The sequence below is a fragment of the Lathyrus oleraceus genome, chromosome 5 (genome assembly GCF_024323335.1).
Source record: "Lathyrus oleraceus cultivar Zhongwan6 chromosome 5, CAAS_Psat_ZW6_1.0, whole genome shotgun sequence".
NCBI classification, from domain to species: Eukaryota; Viridiplantae; Streptophyta; class Magnoliopsida; order Fabales; family Fabaceae; genus Lathyrus; species Lathyrus oleraceus.
Window position 1 is genome coordinate 413,176,664 of NC_066583.1, and position 17,757 is coordinate 413,194,420.

General features: G+C 35.3%; 1 protein-coding gene across 1 annotated transcript; it reads left to right on the top strand.

Moving 5' to 3' along the window:
* The first annotated feature begins 11,477 nt into the window (after nt 1-11,477).
* Nucleotides 11,478-12,208, top strand: LOC127081090 (uncharacterized). The gene is made up of 2 exons (XM_051021375.1): nt 11,478-11,823; nt 11,910-12,208. Exons 1-2 carry the CDS (start codon nt 11,478-11,480, stop codon nt 12,206-12,208), a joined length of 645 nt encoding a protein of 214 aa, XP_050877332.1.
* Nucleotides 12,209-17,757: the final 5,549 nt, after the last annotated feature.

The window sequence follows — 17,757 nt, forward strand, 5'->3', positions numbered from 1 at the left end:
CTCTCCTTCAGTTCCTCTAATGATCCCACCACAACTTGTATTGCCATTTGTGTTTACTTTGACCAAGCCCACTTGAGGAACTTTCGACTTTATGTAACTTAAGCTTCTATGAGGCTTTAAGCTGATATTTGCAGTAGTTTTTGCATTCTCATAATCTTGAACCAATCTATTGATATGACTTAACATGCACGACGGTCGATTAAAACTTCCATCATGAGTCTCCTTATTGTGTCACGTCCAAATACTATGGCATGCAATAGTCCAAAAAACCATCCAATCTTTCTCAGTGTTCCATCCCAAGTTAAGATTCATGTTATAGTAAATTCAATCCTTCAAGTTACCTGCAAAAAAACTAAAATGATTGTTAGTGATTACAGTCGCCATCAAAAGCGCAATTGCACGCGGACAATCCCGAAGAACATGGATTGCATCTTCTTCAATATTATTACAAAAGGAACACATTGCACTTCCAAGTCCCGTGCGGTGTTATTAACTTGGATTTTCTGACCTGACTATAAATGGCAAGTAAGAATAAGTGTGTAATGATAAAAGTTATTGAACATGTCAAAATGATGTGTGTGGCAAGTGTGGTCGAAGCATCTGAAGGTCGAGGAGCATTGGTAGCATCTATGGACTTAGTGAAAATTTTAAATGCTCTAAGTTCGTTATTTGGTTGGATTGAAAGAGCGGGAATTTGATTAGAACATGGGGTTACTGGAAATCGCGTGGAGGCTCGTCGAAGATAACAATTGCATGGAAGTAAAACGTGTCTGGATTTGTTTAGTCGATCGTTTGTAGTTGGTTATTTTAGAATAGTATATAAGAGTGTTGAAAAGTATATCTTCGGCAAATATTTTTATATCGTATCCACAGAGATTGGTTGTTATTACCGCCGTTCTATAATCCAAATTGTTATAAGTTTATAAAGTAGCAAAGTTGTTTGTTTGGAAAGTTATCTTTTGAGTAAAATGTCACTAAAAACAGTAAAATGGTTTTAATCAAATGTAAAAGCTTGGCAAGATTGGAGTTCACTATTCTAAGTGCTTATGATTCCTTATGATAACTATATAGATTTAAGATTATTGATGATGTTCAAGTATCCTCTCAAAGTCATTTATGTCTAAATGATATTGTGATAATCACTATATTGATCCTTAGACGGTCTCTCCACCTAACTATCAATATAGCAATCTTTAATGATTGATACCAAAGAAGAGTAATGAATAAATCTATCTCTACAACTTATTCACTACTTGAAAATCTATTTTATGTCAAGACTTAAATAATCTCTTTCAACAACTACTCAAATCTGATTTTCAACTTAGGGCAAAAACAATATTCAATACATCAACAATCTTTTATCATATATATATATATATATATATATATATATATATATATATATATATATATATATATATATATATATATATATATATATATATATATATATATATATATATATATATATATATATATATATATATATATATATATATATATATATCAAATGGAATACATAAACAAATGAGAATAGCTACTACATCCAATCTTGACAAAATAGGGTTTAGCTCCTCATCATCATTCTCAAAAGCAAAAATGCAATGGAAGAAAACTCTGTTTTTTTTCTCTTACAATAACACTCAATGAAAATGTGAATAATCATTAATGAACAATTTTCATTCTCCTTTTCTAAAAAGGGTTGACATTTCCTCAATTGATCATTTCCATCCAAAGCAGAAAAGCTATCCTAAGGCAGACCCCAAAATGGCAAAACCAGCTGGTCATGAAAAACAGCACCCTTGGCCCAAAATCAGCTTGCTGGATTCGCAGCCTTCGCGGCGCGAAGGTGGTTAGCGGCGCGAATTGAAGCTATTTCAGCTTCCTTGCTTTGCAAGCTTCATCCAAAGAGTCTTCCAAGTTAGACTTCCAAAATGCATTCAACTCCTCTTCCATATTATGATGTTGCATTCCAAAAGCTCTCTTATCCAAAAATTCTACAAAACTAACAAATATGTGAAATAACTATTCAAAACAAAATAAATTAAACCTAATTGCATTTATACAAAATAGTGAGAATAAAAGTGTGTAATTACATCAAAACTTGGTAAAAGGGACCAATAAAATGATATAAAAAATGGAGGAGAATTGCCATCCAAGGCGCAGCGGAATTTAGAAATTTCTCCATTTAGTGATCCTTACGAATGGGCATGATCAGTGATAGAATCGTTACCTCTTGTGGCGATTCAAACCTTTGGTGCAGATCTCTTGTAACGATCAAAACCTTGGATACAAATCCACTGAGCGATCACGAATGTTAAACGATGACAACGTCTCTACTCAGTCCACACGAACGGGTTCCTTCAATCTCAGTGTTAGCTGGTACGAATGAAGGCTTTGAGTGAGAGAGAGAGGGAAACGAAATTCCAAGTCTTCACTTGAATTTCAGTATGAGTGGAGTGACAATGCTTCTACCCAAGGGGTTCTATTTATAGAACCACTTGTGTGGGCTTCAAGCTAAAAAGCCCACTTAAGTGTATTTTGGCCCATATCTCATAATATGCCAAAATCACTTAAGTATTTGGTACCTTACCATATTTCGTATTCCACTTAAGTGCACCGTACCTTACGGTGTTCCTTAGTTACTCTATCTCTCATCAATCCGTCCTTTGTGTGTGACCCTGTAGGTTTTCGCGACGTTGGCAATTATATTAAATCACGCATTTAACATAATAAACAGTGAGCGGTATCTAGCAACACATCACTGCTACCCAAGACACGAAAATGTCATGTGATCTGACAAAACCTCCTGTGATAATAATTATGTGTATAATTACCCCTTTGCCCTTATGTCTATATTGAACACAAGGTATAGACTGTGTCATCCTTGTCCAGTTCAATATTTGGCCCATAGACATTTATCCTGTTACGCAGGATGGGCAAATTCCATCTAGGACACTCATGTCCCTCAGCATGCTTTGTGGAGTACCCATCAACTGTCTTTATGGTTATCCAGTTACGGGCAATGTTAGATCAGCAACAAAGCACTCGACTCTACATCTAGGGTCCATAGTGGTTTCAGGTCGAAGAGTGGCATACACCATTATCACCATGAGAATAACTTATGACACTTTGCATAACTTTCTATATAGTATTCTCATAGCGGGTCAATCCGGTATAAATATTACTCTTAATATTCATACCTATGTTTAAGACTTGATAACTCTTTATCCATGATTCATGAGATGTGATCATCAGTCTACAAACATAATAGTCTTAATGCTTTAATGTTATCCCACTTCACAATAAAGCTCGACTACGGATACTTTAAGAATAGTGTCCTTATGTTTAATGTGGTCTCATGATCAAGTCACACTTGATGCATTAAACGGACTAGCTATTCTAGGGACTTTATTAATCAACCATAATAAAGAAAAAGCCTTTTTATTAATTAATAAATAATTCGATACAAGTACCAAAAGTATTGGCCTCTAGGGCTTACACCAACAAAAAGTAGTATTAATTGGTCCCTAACAACTCTCCCCAACTTAGCATTTTGTTTGTCCCTAAACAAAAGTTTCCACCCTCGCAACCAAAGCAATGACACAAAAGATTGAAGCAAGGATTTACCAAGGACATTCAAATGGTTCGAAAGTGTTTGGCACTTTTTCAATCCACCTATCTCAATTCTAGAAAAACATGAATAAGAGAAATGGTTGAGTGTAAAAATCATTCCAAGGAATTCAAAGCCATATATGTCAAAATTGAATCAAACTTACACACACATCATAATAATGATGAATAACATGAAGGGTTACTTTCACTCATCCAAGCAATTAAATCAACAACAACTCAAATCATGCGGTTATCACAACAAATACCAAATCATGTGAAAAATGAGAATAAAGAGGTCTTTCAAAGGTTGTAATGTGGCTTAGGTTACAAGAAAGGATATGATTAAGAGAATTCAACAAAGTTGCTTATCCTAAGGGAGCATTCCCAAACATTCAACTCTCCACAATTTCCCTTTCTTTTATCTATATCTTTTTCTTTTCAAATCCACACAACCATGAGCATTTTCTTTGCTTTTTCCTTTCTTTTCTTTTTCTTTGCTCTATGGTTTCAAGGGTGATTTCTTTTTCTTGTTTCTTTTCATATTTTCACCCTTTCATAAAAACTCAATTTTCCAAGTTTCTAACCACATCTTTTTATTTTACTCTCCCCAACTTTAGATTCCAAAACCAAGTTTATTCACTAATGCTCCCTACTTAGATATAAGCAAAAGGCAGAATTTACAAACAATTCGGTTTGAGGGTTCAATTGATACGAAAGAAATTAGGATTCATTTATTCCAAAAAAATTCAATTGATTTACAATTATCAATCAAATGAATCCTAAAATAAGCTCAAAGGGGTTTAACTAAGGATTACTCCTCACAAGGTTAGTTGATTCAAACTTTTTGGTCAAGTGGTTTTTCTCACAAACAATGCCTCTATCCTTTTCAAAATTTTCACAAAAATAGATTGATGCATGATTTAGCATGATGAGAATGAGTTGAAATAATGTTCGGTTTCCCGCTTTTTAGTGTACAATGAAAAGCTTCCTCACAATTGGTTAAGTCCTATTTTGATTTAAAGATGACATACATTTCAATGAGTTTATGATATGAAATTTGCACACACCATCAAACTACTCATGTTAAGTCTAGAAAGCGATAAAGTGTACCTTGAAATGCCGACACTAATTCTTATCATCACCACTCGAGGTGTCCTATGCTTCTTTCTTTGCGAACATTTCTTGGTTTCTTTAAGCTTGACTTAAGAGTAAGAACAATTAAACAAAAAATGTTGGTAAACCAATTTGATTGTAACACACTTAAATCTCAAAAAGTATTCATGAAATTATCAAAACAACTAAAAAAAACAAAGTTTTGGTGAACTAGAGCCACCCAAAAGTACATCAAAATTTTACAAAAGCAAAATAATACAAAGAAAACTCAAACTAAAACAAACTCCTCAAATTCACCAACTCCTCAATCTTCATCCTCTTGGCCGCCACCAACAGATCCAAGGACGTCCTCCATCTCCTCATTATGGTTTGCACCACTTCCTGCACCCCCCATAAAAGTTGGTCTGCCCTCAGGCCAATTAGCATAAGCCACATATTCCGCCTGAGAAGGAAATGTGCGGGCTTCGGGTGCAAGGAAAGGGGTTCCTAATGCTTACACCTTTCAACAATCCAACCACAATCCCTTACCCAATCCTAGTTTGAATCCACTTTAGACATGCAAGGTTATCTTAAGCATCTAATCCAAAATTTTGCAAAACCCTACTTCACCTAAATGCGGAACAAAAAGGAAGGGAAAGAGAGAGTACACATACCTTGTTGAATTGGACTTGGTTCTTGTTAACAACTTAGGATTTGGGAGATGGAGAGGGAATTTTTTTTGAGTTTTCGAAGTTTTGGAAGTGGGAGTGTAAAAGTTATTGTTTTGTGAAAATGAGAGTGGACAGAAAAATAACCTAAATAGAACTTAAGTGGTTCTGCCACGCTCAGTTCGCTGGGCGAACTTTGTTCGCGGTGCGAACTGAAGCTTTCCATTCAGTTCGCGGGGCGAAAGCTGTTCGCTGGGAGAACTGAAGGAATTTTTGGAAAAATAATTGGCAGTGACAAAACTTAATTTTCACATAAAAAAAACAATAGAATAACGTAACAACTGAGTTGACAAAATTTTAAATGCAAACTTACAACATTGGGTTGCCTCCCAACAAGCGCTTTGTTTAACGTCGTTTTGAGCTCGACGGTTCAATGATTCTCTTCATGATCCGGCTTTGCTGAGCAACTTACCCAAGGGCTTTGTTGTCTTTAAGAGGTTCTTGATGAACCTTCGATAAAATCCAATACTACCCTTTTTCGGAACTACTTGCACAACACTCACCCATTCACCATCGGAGATAGAACAAATCATCCCGGCCTCTACTAGTTTGACAACTTCCTTCTTTTTCAGAACTCGTATCAATTGATTCTCCTCTTTTGTAGACAAGGTATTGCTAATGATCACCGGTTTAGCACAATCATCACCAAGGAACACATACTTCAAGTGTGGCTCTAGTTTTGGCTCTTCCACTTTCTTTGTCATATCCAAGCCGTTGTTTGTCTCTTCATGATAAATAAGTTCTCCACAAGACTCTAATTCATGCAACATTACTTTCATCTCTTTTCCTTCATTTTTGGTCGAAACTATGTAGACTCCGATAAGATCTCTCTCTAATGGATTAGAAACATGAACCTGGTTTGCGATCTCCACTAGTTCTTCCTTGGTGGCATCGATTCGGAAAGAATCATGCTTATCATTAGGATGCTTTTTGGCTTCAAAAAGATTGAAAGCTACCTCTTCATCTTGCACCCTTACTTTCATTAGTCCATCATCAATATCGATCATCATTCGGGCCGTTTTCATGAACGGTCTTCCAAGAATTAGAGGAACATCACGATCCTCATCCATGTCTACTATTACAAAATCTATCGGAAACAAAAACTTGTCCACCTTCACTAACATGTCTTGAGCAACTCCATATGGTGAAGTGGTAGACTTATCAGCTAGTTGTAAAGTCATCCTTGTAGATTTGATCTCAACATTTCCCAATCTTTTAACAATGGAAAGGGGGATTAAATTGATGCTAGATCCCAAGTCAATCAAACCATTACCAATGTAGGTGCCTCCAATGGTTACCAGTAAAACGACTCGGCCCGGATCGGATTCCTTTCTTGGGAGATTTTTTTGAATGATGGCACTACAACGTGCATCAAGCAAGATTGTCTCGTCTTCCACATGTCTTATTTTCTTCGTGAGAATATCCTTCATGAACTTTGCATACCGTGGCATTTGCTCTAATGCATCGGCAAATGGAATATTGATTTGAAGTTGTTTGAATATGTCCATAAACCGTGCATAGTGTCTAGCATTATCCTTCTTTGATGGTGCGTGCAGATATGGTAGATGTTGAACTGGAATGACATTCACTCTTTTGTCTCCTTTTTTCTTCTTTGGTTCGGCTTCCTTATTCATTTCCGCTTCACACTGCTGTTCCTCCATCAATTGCTGGTTCTGCTGTTTTCACGGCGCGAAGGGAGATCGCGGCGCGAACTGAGGAGTTTCTGCCACTTTCTCCTTTCCACACGCCACATCCTCATTTTCCAATACAACATCCATATCATTCTCTATTGTAATTTCCTCACTTTTTCCACTTGTCAACTTTCTACCGCTTCTAGTAAAATTTGCTTTACAATGCTCCTCTGGATTAGTTTGAGTGTTAGCGGAGAAAGAGGATCCTGCAGTTTGTTCCGACAATTGTTTCGCAAGTTGACCTACTCGGTTTTCCAAATTCTTGATTGCTGCCTCGTTGCTTTTCTGATTTGCCATAGAGGCTTGCATGAATTGTAGGAGAGTGTCTTCTAGCTTTGAATTTCCTCCTTGCAATTGTTGTCCTTGAGAATTTGGATGTTGATAAGGACTTTGCTGCTGAAAATTTTGGTTGTTGAACCTTGATGGTTGATAACCTTGATTGTTCCTTTGATAACCTTGATTTTGATTGTTCACATAGCTTACTTCTTCTAGTGGAGGGCAAAAACCAGTAGGATGATCTCCTTGACATAATTCACAACATGCTACTTGATGTCGAACTTGAGATCCTTGAATTTCCTTCATTTGCTGTGGAAGCTTGGCCATTTGTTGAGTAAGCAACTCCACTTGTTGAGAGAGTAGCTTGTTTTAAGCAAGAATGGCGTCATTGGTATTTAACTCAAGAACTCCCGGTTTACGTTGTGAAGGGCTACGGTCATGTTGACCTTGGTGATCATTGAGTGCCATCCGATCAATAATGACTCTAGCTTCTTCAGCATTCTTTGACATAAGAAAGCCACCCGCGGTAGCATCCAAAAGTGTCTTGTGAGTTGATTGGAGCCCATTTAGAAAAATATGGATTTGAGTGAGCTCATCAAAACCATGACCCTTGCATTTTCTCAACATTGACTTGAATCTTTCCCAAGCCTCATTTAAAGACTCGTTGCTTCCTTGAGTGAATACCGCAATAGCCGTTTTGGCTTCCATGAATCGGGATTGAGGGAAATATCTTTCTAAGAACTTTTCTTCTAACAAATTCCAATCCGTCATCACTCTTGGTGCTTGATCAAGGTACCACTCCTTTGCCTTCCCCACTAAGGAATGTGGAAACATCCTTTTGAATAATGCCTCTTCACCCGTTTCATCAATTCCCGTAGAACCCGCAATCTCATAGAATTTGATGAGATGGGTATACGGATCTTCATGGTCCATTCCGGTGAATGGATTTGCATAGAGAAGTTGGAGGATAACGGTCTTCATCTCCGTATTTCTTCCTCCACGGGAAAATTGAGCATTTCTTCTTAGACTATTAGCGGACATTTCAGTACGATTGTCATCCGCCATGTTTCCTTCACAAGCCGCTACAACCACTTCTTCGATTTGAACAAGTGCGGAAGTAAATGCTTCTTCTCTCCGGTTCCTCTCTTCGGCTAGTTTCCTTCTCCTTCGTATTTTGCTATTGAGCTTCCTAAGTGTTCTTTCAATTCCGGGATCGAATTGAAATTGCTCCTCGGTAGCTTTTTCTCGCATGCACTAGAATCTACAAAACTAACAAACCAAGTGAAACACAAGAGGGATAATAATAAAAGTAACAAAACTTAAAACAAATAATTATTGCAATGCTTGTAATATCGAACACCAATCCCCGGCAACGGCGCCAATTTGTTGAAAAGTATATCTTCGGCAAATATTTTTATATCGTATCCACAGAGATTGGTTGTTATTACCGCCGTTCTATAATCCAAATTGTTATAAGTTTAAAAAGTAGCAAAGTTGTTTGTTTGGAAAGTTATCTTTTGAGTAAAATGTCACTAAAAACAGTAAAATGGTTTTAATCAAATGTAAAAGCTTGGCGAGATTGGAGTTCACTATTCTAAGTGCTTATGATTCCTTATGATAACTATATAGATTTAAGATTATTGATGATGTTCAAATATCCTCTCAAAGTCATTTATGTCTAAATGATATTGTGATAATCACTATATTGATCCTTAGACGATCTCTCCACCTAACTATCAATATATCAATCTTTAATGATTGATACCAAAGAAGAGTAATCAATAAATCTATCTCTACAACTTATTCACTACTTGAAAATCTATTTTATGTCAAGACTTAAATAATCTCTTTCAACAACTACTCAAATCTGATTTTCAACTTAGGGCAAAAACAATATTCAATACATCAACAATCTTTTATCATATATATATATATATATATATATATATATATATATATATATATATATATATATATATATATATATATATATATATATATATATATATATATATATATATATATATATATATATATATATATATATATATATATATATATCAAATGGAATACATAAACAAATGAGAATAGCTACTACATCCAATCTTGACAAAATAGGGTTTAGCTCCTCATCATCATTCTCAAAAGCAAAAATGCAATGGAAGAAAACTCTGTTTTTTTTCTCTTACAATAACACTCAATGAAAATGTGAATAATCATTAATGAACAATTTTCATTCTCCTTTTCTAAAAAGGGTTGACATTTCCTCAATTGATCATTTCCATCCAAAGCAGAAAAGCTATCCTAAGGCAGACCCCAAAATGGCAAAACCAGCTGGTCATGAAAAACAGCACCCTTGGCCCAAAATCAGCTTGCTGGATTCGCAGCCTTCGCGGCGCGAACTGAAGCTATCTCAGCTTCCTTTGTTTGCAAGCTTCATCCAAAGAGTCTTCCAAGTTAGGCTTCCAAAATGCATTCAACTCCTCTTCCATATTATGATGTTGCATTCCAAAAGCTCTCTTATCCAAAAATTCTACAAAACTAACAAATATGTGAAATAACTATTCAAAACAAAATAAATTAAACCTAATTGTATTTATACAAAATAGTGAGAATAAAAGTGTGTAATTACATCAAAACTTGGTAAAAGGGACCAATAAAATGATATAAAAAGTAGTACTAATTGGTCCCTAACAAAGAGGACGCGTGTTTACATTATAGGGGTCTGCAATTATACTCATATTTCTACATACTCAAAGTATTTGCGTAATTGAGAGACGGGTGAAGAAAATGTATGTATGTGTTCCATATTTATATATTCCAAGCACTTTTACATTACAACCTTTTTCTGCGTCCATTTATATTTTGACCATTTATCATTTTATCTTCATTTTTACATTTCGATTTCAGTTATCTTTGTCTTTAAAATCTTTTACACTCTAAGTCTTGTCAAATTTTCACATTTTTATCTTTACATTATGTTTTCGATTTCAATCGTAACACGATGTTCAAAGGTTTGAATTCACACAAATATGTTCCGGGAGATTTTCAAGTTTGATCCATTGAGTATTATTAATAGAAACTTATTCTGTTTACCAAAATTATCAGTAAACAAATTGGCACCCCCGGTGGGACCCCTTTGTGTGAATTGTTGATTTTATTTCGAAAAAATATCATTTATTTTCATTAAATGAGAAGTTTTACATGAGCTAGGGGAATGGTCCAACCTTTCTAATTGAGTCCAATCACTGATTGAATGGGAAGGAAGGGTCGTAAACCATGAAAAGGTATTTTTTGTGAGAGACCTAGGAAAGTATCTCATCCTTAGATTCTCATTATTAGCTATGTCTCCCGCCTCGATCAAATATAGGCAATATGTTCGACGGTAGACTCACTAGTGTCGTCAGTAAACTTTGTAAACTTACGGACATTCTACCCCCTTGGAAGTCCAGTCTACAGCACGTACTCTGATAGAGTAGATATATAATTTGGCCTCTGTAGGCCCATGTTTACCCCATTTTGAGCCATTATCCTTTCGAAAATGGTTGCCAGGTTATTCTATCCTAACATATTCCATTGTCGAACCTGATTAACGACTTGATCAGCGTCTTAGTTTCGATTAACCATCATGACAGGTGGACGCTCTACTTCCATAGGTGTCTCTTGTTCGAAATAAATGACAAGTTAATAAGTGTGATTCAATCAGTGATTGGACTCGATTAGAAAGGTTGGATCATTCCCCTAACTCATTTATTTTCATTAATGGACCCTTCCTGCCCATTCAATCAATGATTGGACTCGATTACAAAGGTTGTTCCATGAGCAGTTTTACATAGGGCAATCAAAGATTAACCTTAAGGAATTATCGAGTGTGAAGAGAAAGTTTGATGAATCAATCGATGATCACTTGAATCGATTATGTCTATTGAAAATGAGGTGCTTTACCCAGGTGCCTGAACATGAGTTAGTCGAGATGGTCGTTAGGGAATTATATTACTCTATTAGGAATAAGCTAGATACGCAATATCTTAGAGATATGGCCTAGTTGGCATATAGGGTTTGATAGGTCGAAAGAATGAAGGTTGAGAAAGCCATAGCGAACAAGAGTAAGAAGGAACATGTAGCTTATGTCGATTTGGAAGACAATAACTTGGCATCAGATGTCGAATACAACCATGTCGATGAGATGGAGGTTGATGTGGCTGAATTAAAACCAGGGGCCCCATATGTGTGTAAGTTGCTTACACTTGCAAATGGGAAGAACCCTTCTGAGCCTGGGAAAAATGATAAATTGCCTAAGAGGACATATACCTTTGACGTAACCAAATGCGATGAAATCTTTGATTTGTTGGTTGCAAATGGCCAAGTACTGGTGCCACTAGGCGTAGAAGTACCACTATTAGAACAAAAGAGGAAACGAGGTTTTTGTAAATATCATAATTTTTAGGGCATAAAACATCACAGTGTTTTCTTTTTAGGGATCTTATTCATAACGCACTGAATGAAGGCAGGTTAAAGTTTGCAAAAGGCAAAATTCAAATGAAGATCGACTTTGACCCATTACAAGTCGGAGACACCAGCTATGAAGAGCTTGTGGCGATCAATATGGTCGAAATTACTGAGGATTTCAAGGATATTGAAAATCAGATTGAAGATGTGTACCCAAAGGCTGGTGAAGGGCGTGTGGAAATCCTCCACAAGTGCAAGGCTGAAGACTCAGAGGTAATGTTGTATCCTCGATGCAACACGGTATTTGATAAGAAAGCTGCAAAGAAAGTCGAATTCGCCCAGCAGGAAAAAAAGTAGGAGAATTGGAGGAAGAATATGCCCCAATTTCATTTCGATAAGAGAGGATTCCCAAAAGAAGGAACAGGTCCCTGCTCAGCAGAAAGCTAGACCTAACACTTATGTACCTACGTCTAAGGCTCCCCAACAAAGGTGGTCAAAACCCGTTGGTAAGGAGCAGGCTGGAAATTCTAAATGGAGAAACTTTGAGATGGGTTAAGGTTCCTCGTTGACTTATGTAACGGTACAAATTTTGAGATTAAGTTATTGATTAACTTAACTCATAAAGTAAGAGTCGTCAGCGAGCTTTTATTATTTCCAAAGGAAAAGGAAAAAAGTACGAACAAAACCCAAAGAAGTTTTAAAACAAAACTAATAAAAGAGATAAGGGTCCGGGGGTTAATTATGCAAAGGGAAGGTATTAGCACCCTAAACATACATGGTACTCTATGAGAACCTCTTTGAAAATATGTACATTTTGGTTTGAAAAAGGTGTTGTTTGCAAAAGTTTAGAGAGATGGGAAAAGAAGTATGTTTTTCTTAATTTTTGTGTTTGCCAAGACTTTTGAAGTCTCATGCCTACGTACCAACAAAGTGCAATGGAGGATCAAAACCTTGTAGTTCATGGTAAAAATAACAAAGATGTTTGTTTTGATTTATTTTTAATGAAAAGACATTTTGTCATTTTAAGGAGAATACTCAACTAGTCACCCACAAGTATGAGAACTTTGCATCATCATGAGAAGGGCTCCAACTTGGATAGGGATCAAGAAGTATGCCACTAGCTCTCACAGATGGAAAAGAATTATCATCAATGCTATGGGGGTGGGAGAATTATATCTCAATTGAGAAAAAAAGTTTTAAAAGGAAAATGGTACAAAGATCACAAAATGATTTGAATGGGTTATGCATTTTTTAGTCTTTTAAAATTGGTTTAAATATGCTTAAGATGGATTAACATTTTTTAAGAAAACGTTTTGAAAATCACTTGACAAAAGTCAATGTTTATTAAGAAAGTGGTTCAAGTTTAGAAATCAAGAAGATTTTGGAAAAAAGAGGGATAAGATTTGAAAATTAAAGAAGGGGAAGAGAAGAAGAGACTATCCTAAAGTATAAAGTAAAAGCTAGGGAGGAAGATCTAACCAAGAGATATCAAGCTTTATGATATAAGTAAAACAAGAATTCCCTCCTTTGGATTTAAGCCTCAAGCAAGCCAAATAAGCAAAGAGTAATCATGCATCAGATGAAACCAAAGTAACTCAACCAAGTATCCAAAAGAAGTCCAAAGTCAAAGGTACCAGGTGAATCTCAAGGTCTCAAATCACAATCTTTCAAAGCAAAGGTCAAAGGCCTAGTTCTAAGTCCATAACTCCATAACATTTCTAAGGATGGTAACCTTAAGTCCATGAATCAGGGGAAACAAAACTTTTTAAGGTTTTTTTCTTTATTAATGTTTTTTACAAGGAAATAAAAGTCCAAATGGACAAAGAACAAATAATAAGCCATAAAACAATGTGATATGAGATGCTAAAATAAAAGCATAAAGTAAATAACAAGAAATAAAGGCATAAAATAAATGACATAAAGATAAAACTAATATAATAAGATGTTAGTAAATTATGTTAGTGATAAAAAAATGGAAGATGGTTTTGGTCATTTTTTGGAGAACATTCAACTATTCACCCACAAGCATGAAAATATGAACTTATACATCATCATGAAAAGGGCTCCGACTTGAATAAAATCAACAAGTATGCCACTAGCTCTCACAAATGAAAAGAGAACAATATTTTCACACAATACCATGAGGAATAGGAGACTTACAATCTCACTTATGAAAATGCCTTACTTTCAGGACAAACTTAGCATTATGTTAAGCAATCATAATTGGACTTATGTAGAAGTCACAACTATCTGAGGTCGGTCAATAATAATGTTAGTGTTAGTACATGATAGAGAAATGATATATAAATCATTCTCCTAAAGTCATGTCACAAAAAAAAAAGAGAAATGATCAAGCACAAAGGCTATCAGGATGGTCCATTACTTCAATCCATACTTCATGACACTTAGGACAAACTTATGCATAAATCCAAAGTACCTTAAATGATCCATGATCGACTAAGAGGTAGATTTAAAATTATGAAAGTTTATCAAGCATCAATTCACACATCATGAACAAGATGGACATAAGTCATCCAATTGATCAAAGGGAAAAGAAAGAGATGAAGAAGAAGGGTACAAGAGAGATCACACCCAAATTGGATCAAAGGTTTGATTAAATCATCATCCAAATCAATAATCCATTTTGGTGGATTAGGGTTTTCACCCCCCTAACATCCAAGATCCATTGAGTTTAATGAGACTTATGGTCCAAACCATCATGATCCAAGGCCAACAGAAGTTCACAAAGGTCACACAAATATAAAATGAAATTAGATGAAATAAAAATGCACAAAAAGTTCTTTTAATGAATTTTAAAATAGAAATAAAATGAAAAAAATTATAAGGTCCTTCAAAACACCAAATAAATAGCCAAGAAAATTATGGAAGGTGGAAAATAAAATAAAAAGCACATAATAATTTTTTCCAGAATTTTAAAATACAGAAAAATATTTTTAAACTAATTAAAACAAAGGAAAAAAGAGAAAATTCATGAAAAATAGAAAATCAGTGAAATAAAATATGAAAAAATAAAAATCAAATGAAGAAAAATAAAATAGATTTTTAGAAATTATTTTTGGATTTTTTGGATGTAAAATGAATTTTCTATGAATTTTAAAAGAAAAAGTAATTAAAAATAATAACAGAAAAAAATTAAAAATCAGAAAAACACGGGGCGTTGGATCACGCCTTATTAATTAACGTGGCAGATCTAAACACAAAGTGATGGAGTGTAACACAAACAACAAACGGGTTCCAATTCAAAAAGAACCAATGGAAACATTTCGTTTGTCCAACGTGTCTGGTCAAACTAAGACGACCTGGAACACTTTGGTCATCTTCTCCGGTGGTCTCTCATCGGAGTTTCATCTTTGGTAAATTCAAAATACGAGACCACCACCATTGTGATCCTCTTCTCATCCTGAATCCAGCCTTATGTTCCAGATTCATTTATCTAAACTGAGCATAGGGAATTTCAGAGAAGTTTTAGAAGCAAGTAAGCCACGAAAAATAAAATTAAATGATGAACATGATCAATCAACACCAGATAAGTTAGCGGAAAACATCAGAGAGTGAAGGACTACATTGTGGTAAGTTGTTTGAGTTCAAATGATGCTCAGAACTACCTTGTCTAAATGGTCATCAGAAGTTGATGAAGCTCGATCTGGTTAGAGCACTTCAGAAGGTCTCAGAGCTTGGGAATTGTTGCAAAAGCTTCAGAGGATGCCAAAGATGCTAATGGACTCAAGAAATGGGGTTGAAATAAGCTAGAATTCAAAACACGATAGTTGAATTTTTTTAGAAAACTTCATATTGTAACAAGGTTTCTTGGCTCTCAAAAGCTTGGAAATGAATGCAATAGCTTCCTCTATTTATATGGAATATTTTTGGATCCAAATACTTATGAAATCAAGTTGAATTCGTGTAAAAAAAATTGATTCGAATGTGAAAAAAATGTGAATTGCAACTCATCAAAACTCATCCAAATGATGCATTTTAAGGGTCAATTAACTTCTAGAGGCTTGTTTAAACATGTCTAGGTCCAAAACATATGCTAATATGGCTTGGAATTAAGATTAGTGAAGTTCAAATTTTGGTTAATGGTGATTTCTTCAGTTCCAAGTCACCATGTTCAACTCAATGGGGCATCTTGCTCATGAGGCTTTTTGATCCCATTCTTTTTGCAATGTGTTGACATCATAACATAGGTTAAAATGTGCTAAGGAAGGTTGCATTTGGATTCTTGAGTACAAAGTTATGGCATGTTGAAGTTGGCATGAAAAACTGATCATGTAACTTAGAAATATTTAAGTATCCAATGGTTGAAAATGATATGTAATGTCTCAATAAACTCCATGGCCTTCAAAGCATAATTTGACCTTGATCATTGAAGAAAACTTGTAGAGGAAATCACAAATGATATTATGCAAAACGAATCAAACCCAAATGTTAAAAATTGAAGAAGTTATGATCCTTGAAAATTGAGAAAAAAACACTTGAAAATAGGTCAAATTTCACTATGTCCACAAATGACCTATAATGTCTCCAAACTTTTGATGATTCTCCAAGCATAATTGGATCTTGTCATGTAAATAGAAGTTGTATAGGATAATGGGAAGAGTCATATGCAAAAATAAGCATTCAAAAATGTTGAGAATTGAAGGAGTTGTGATCTTTGGAACTTTGACTTCAAATGTTGACTTTTTGGTCAAACCACTTGGAACAAGCTTGTGCACTTGGCTTTCCTTGCTCTTCAAGGTATATGTATGATCATATGAACTTAAAATAAGGTGTTATTGAATATATCTTGATTATATTTCTTAAAGCTTGAGATAAATTGGTGAAGAAGGCATGTAAATAAACACATGAACTTTTGACTTTTCTTGAGAAGTAAACCACACAACTTTGATGCACTCTTGATCAAAATGAGATTGATAGGTGCTTTAGAACCTTTAAGATCATGCATTGAAATATATACCCCTTGAGAATCATGTTGGCCACACTTTGTTGAGGAATCAAAGAAAACCTAGCTGAGGAATCATGTTTGATACTCTTGATGAAAAGCCCTACTCTACACAATAAACTTAAAGACAACAAAAAATATTTTGCTATTTGATTAGTGGTTAAGAAATGAACATATAAACATAAAGGTAAAACATTAACAAAGAGGTGTTTGATGATCCCAAAAGCAAAACCTAAAGATGAGAGGGAGAGGGACCAAGAGGTGACCTTGTTTGTGTGCAAGGATGCCAATGGTATGTGGGATCTTAAGGTTAAAAATTAGGGTATGGCAACTTATCAAGATAAATTTTAGATGTTGAAAAGGCGCTCATACATGCCTAGTAATTACAAAGGCAAAAACCCTATGTCAAGGTCACAATGGAGAAGGTTCCAGAGAAAGAAGAGAGTTGAGAAGGAGGCGGTAGAATCAAGCAGCAATAAACAACATCAAGTTTGAGTGGCGCTAGAGTCAAGCAACAATAAACAACATCAAAGTCGAACAAATGAAGAAGTGAAGAAACCACTGGTGAGGAAATTGTTTTCTCCTAAGACAAGTCAGTCGAAGGAAAGGTGAAAGAGGAGATATCGTCGAAGGAAGACGAATTAGTAACAGACAATTTCAACTTTGGGTCAGAAGATGAGATTGATGTGCTATGGAACGTGGTATCCATACTTCCTAGGGAGTACAATTGTGTGATTGTGGTTGTTGAGCCTGAAGTTGTAAGAAAGAGGAGATTGTGAGACACAAGCCAGTATGTTACTTCGTGATGAACAATGGTTGTATCGAAGAAAAAAATGCCTTTTCTGAGAGGCCTCATGAGGGGACGAAAAGTCATTTGAAGTCCTGTTTATAAGGGAAAAGGTGGAAAAGGCAACGGTGAACAAGATTTTGGTGTATGGTGGGG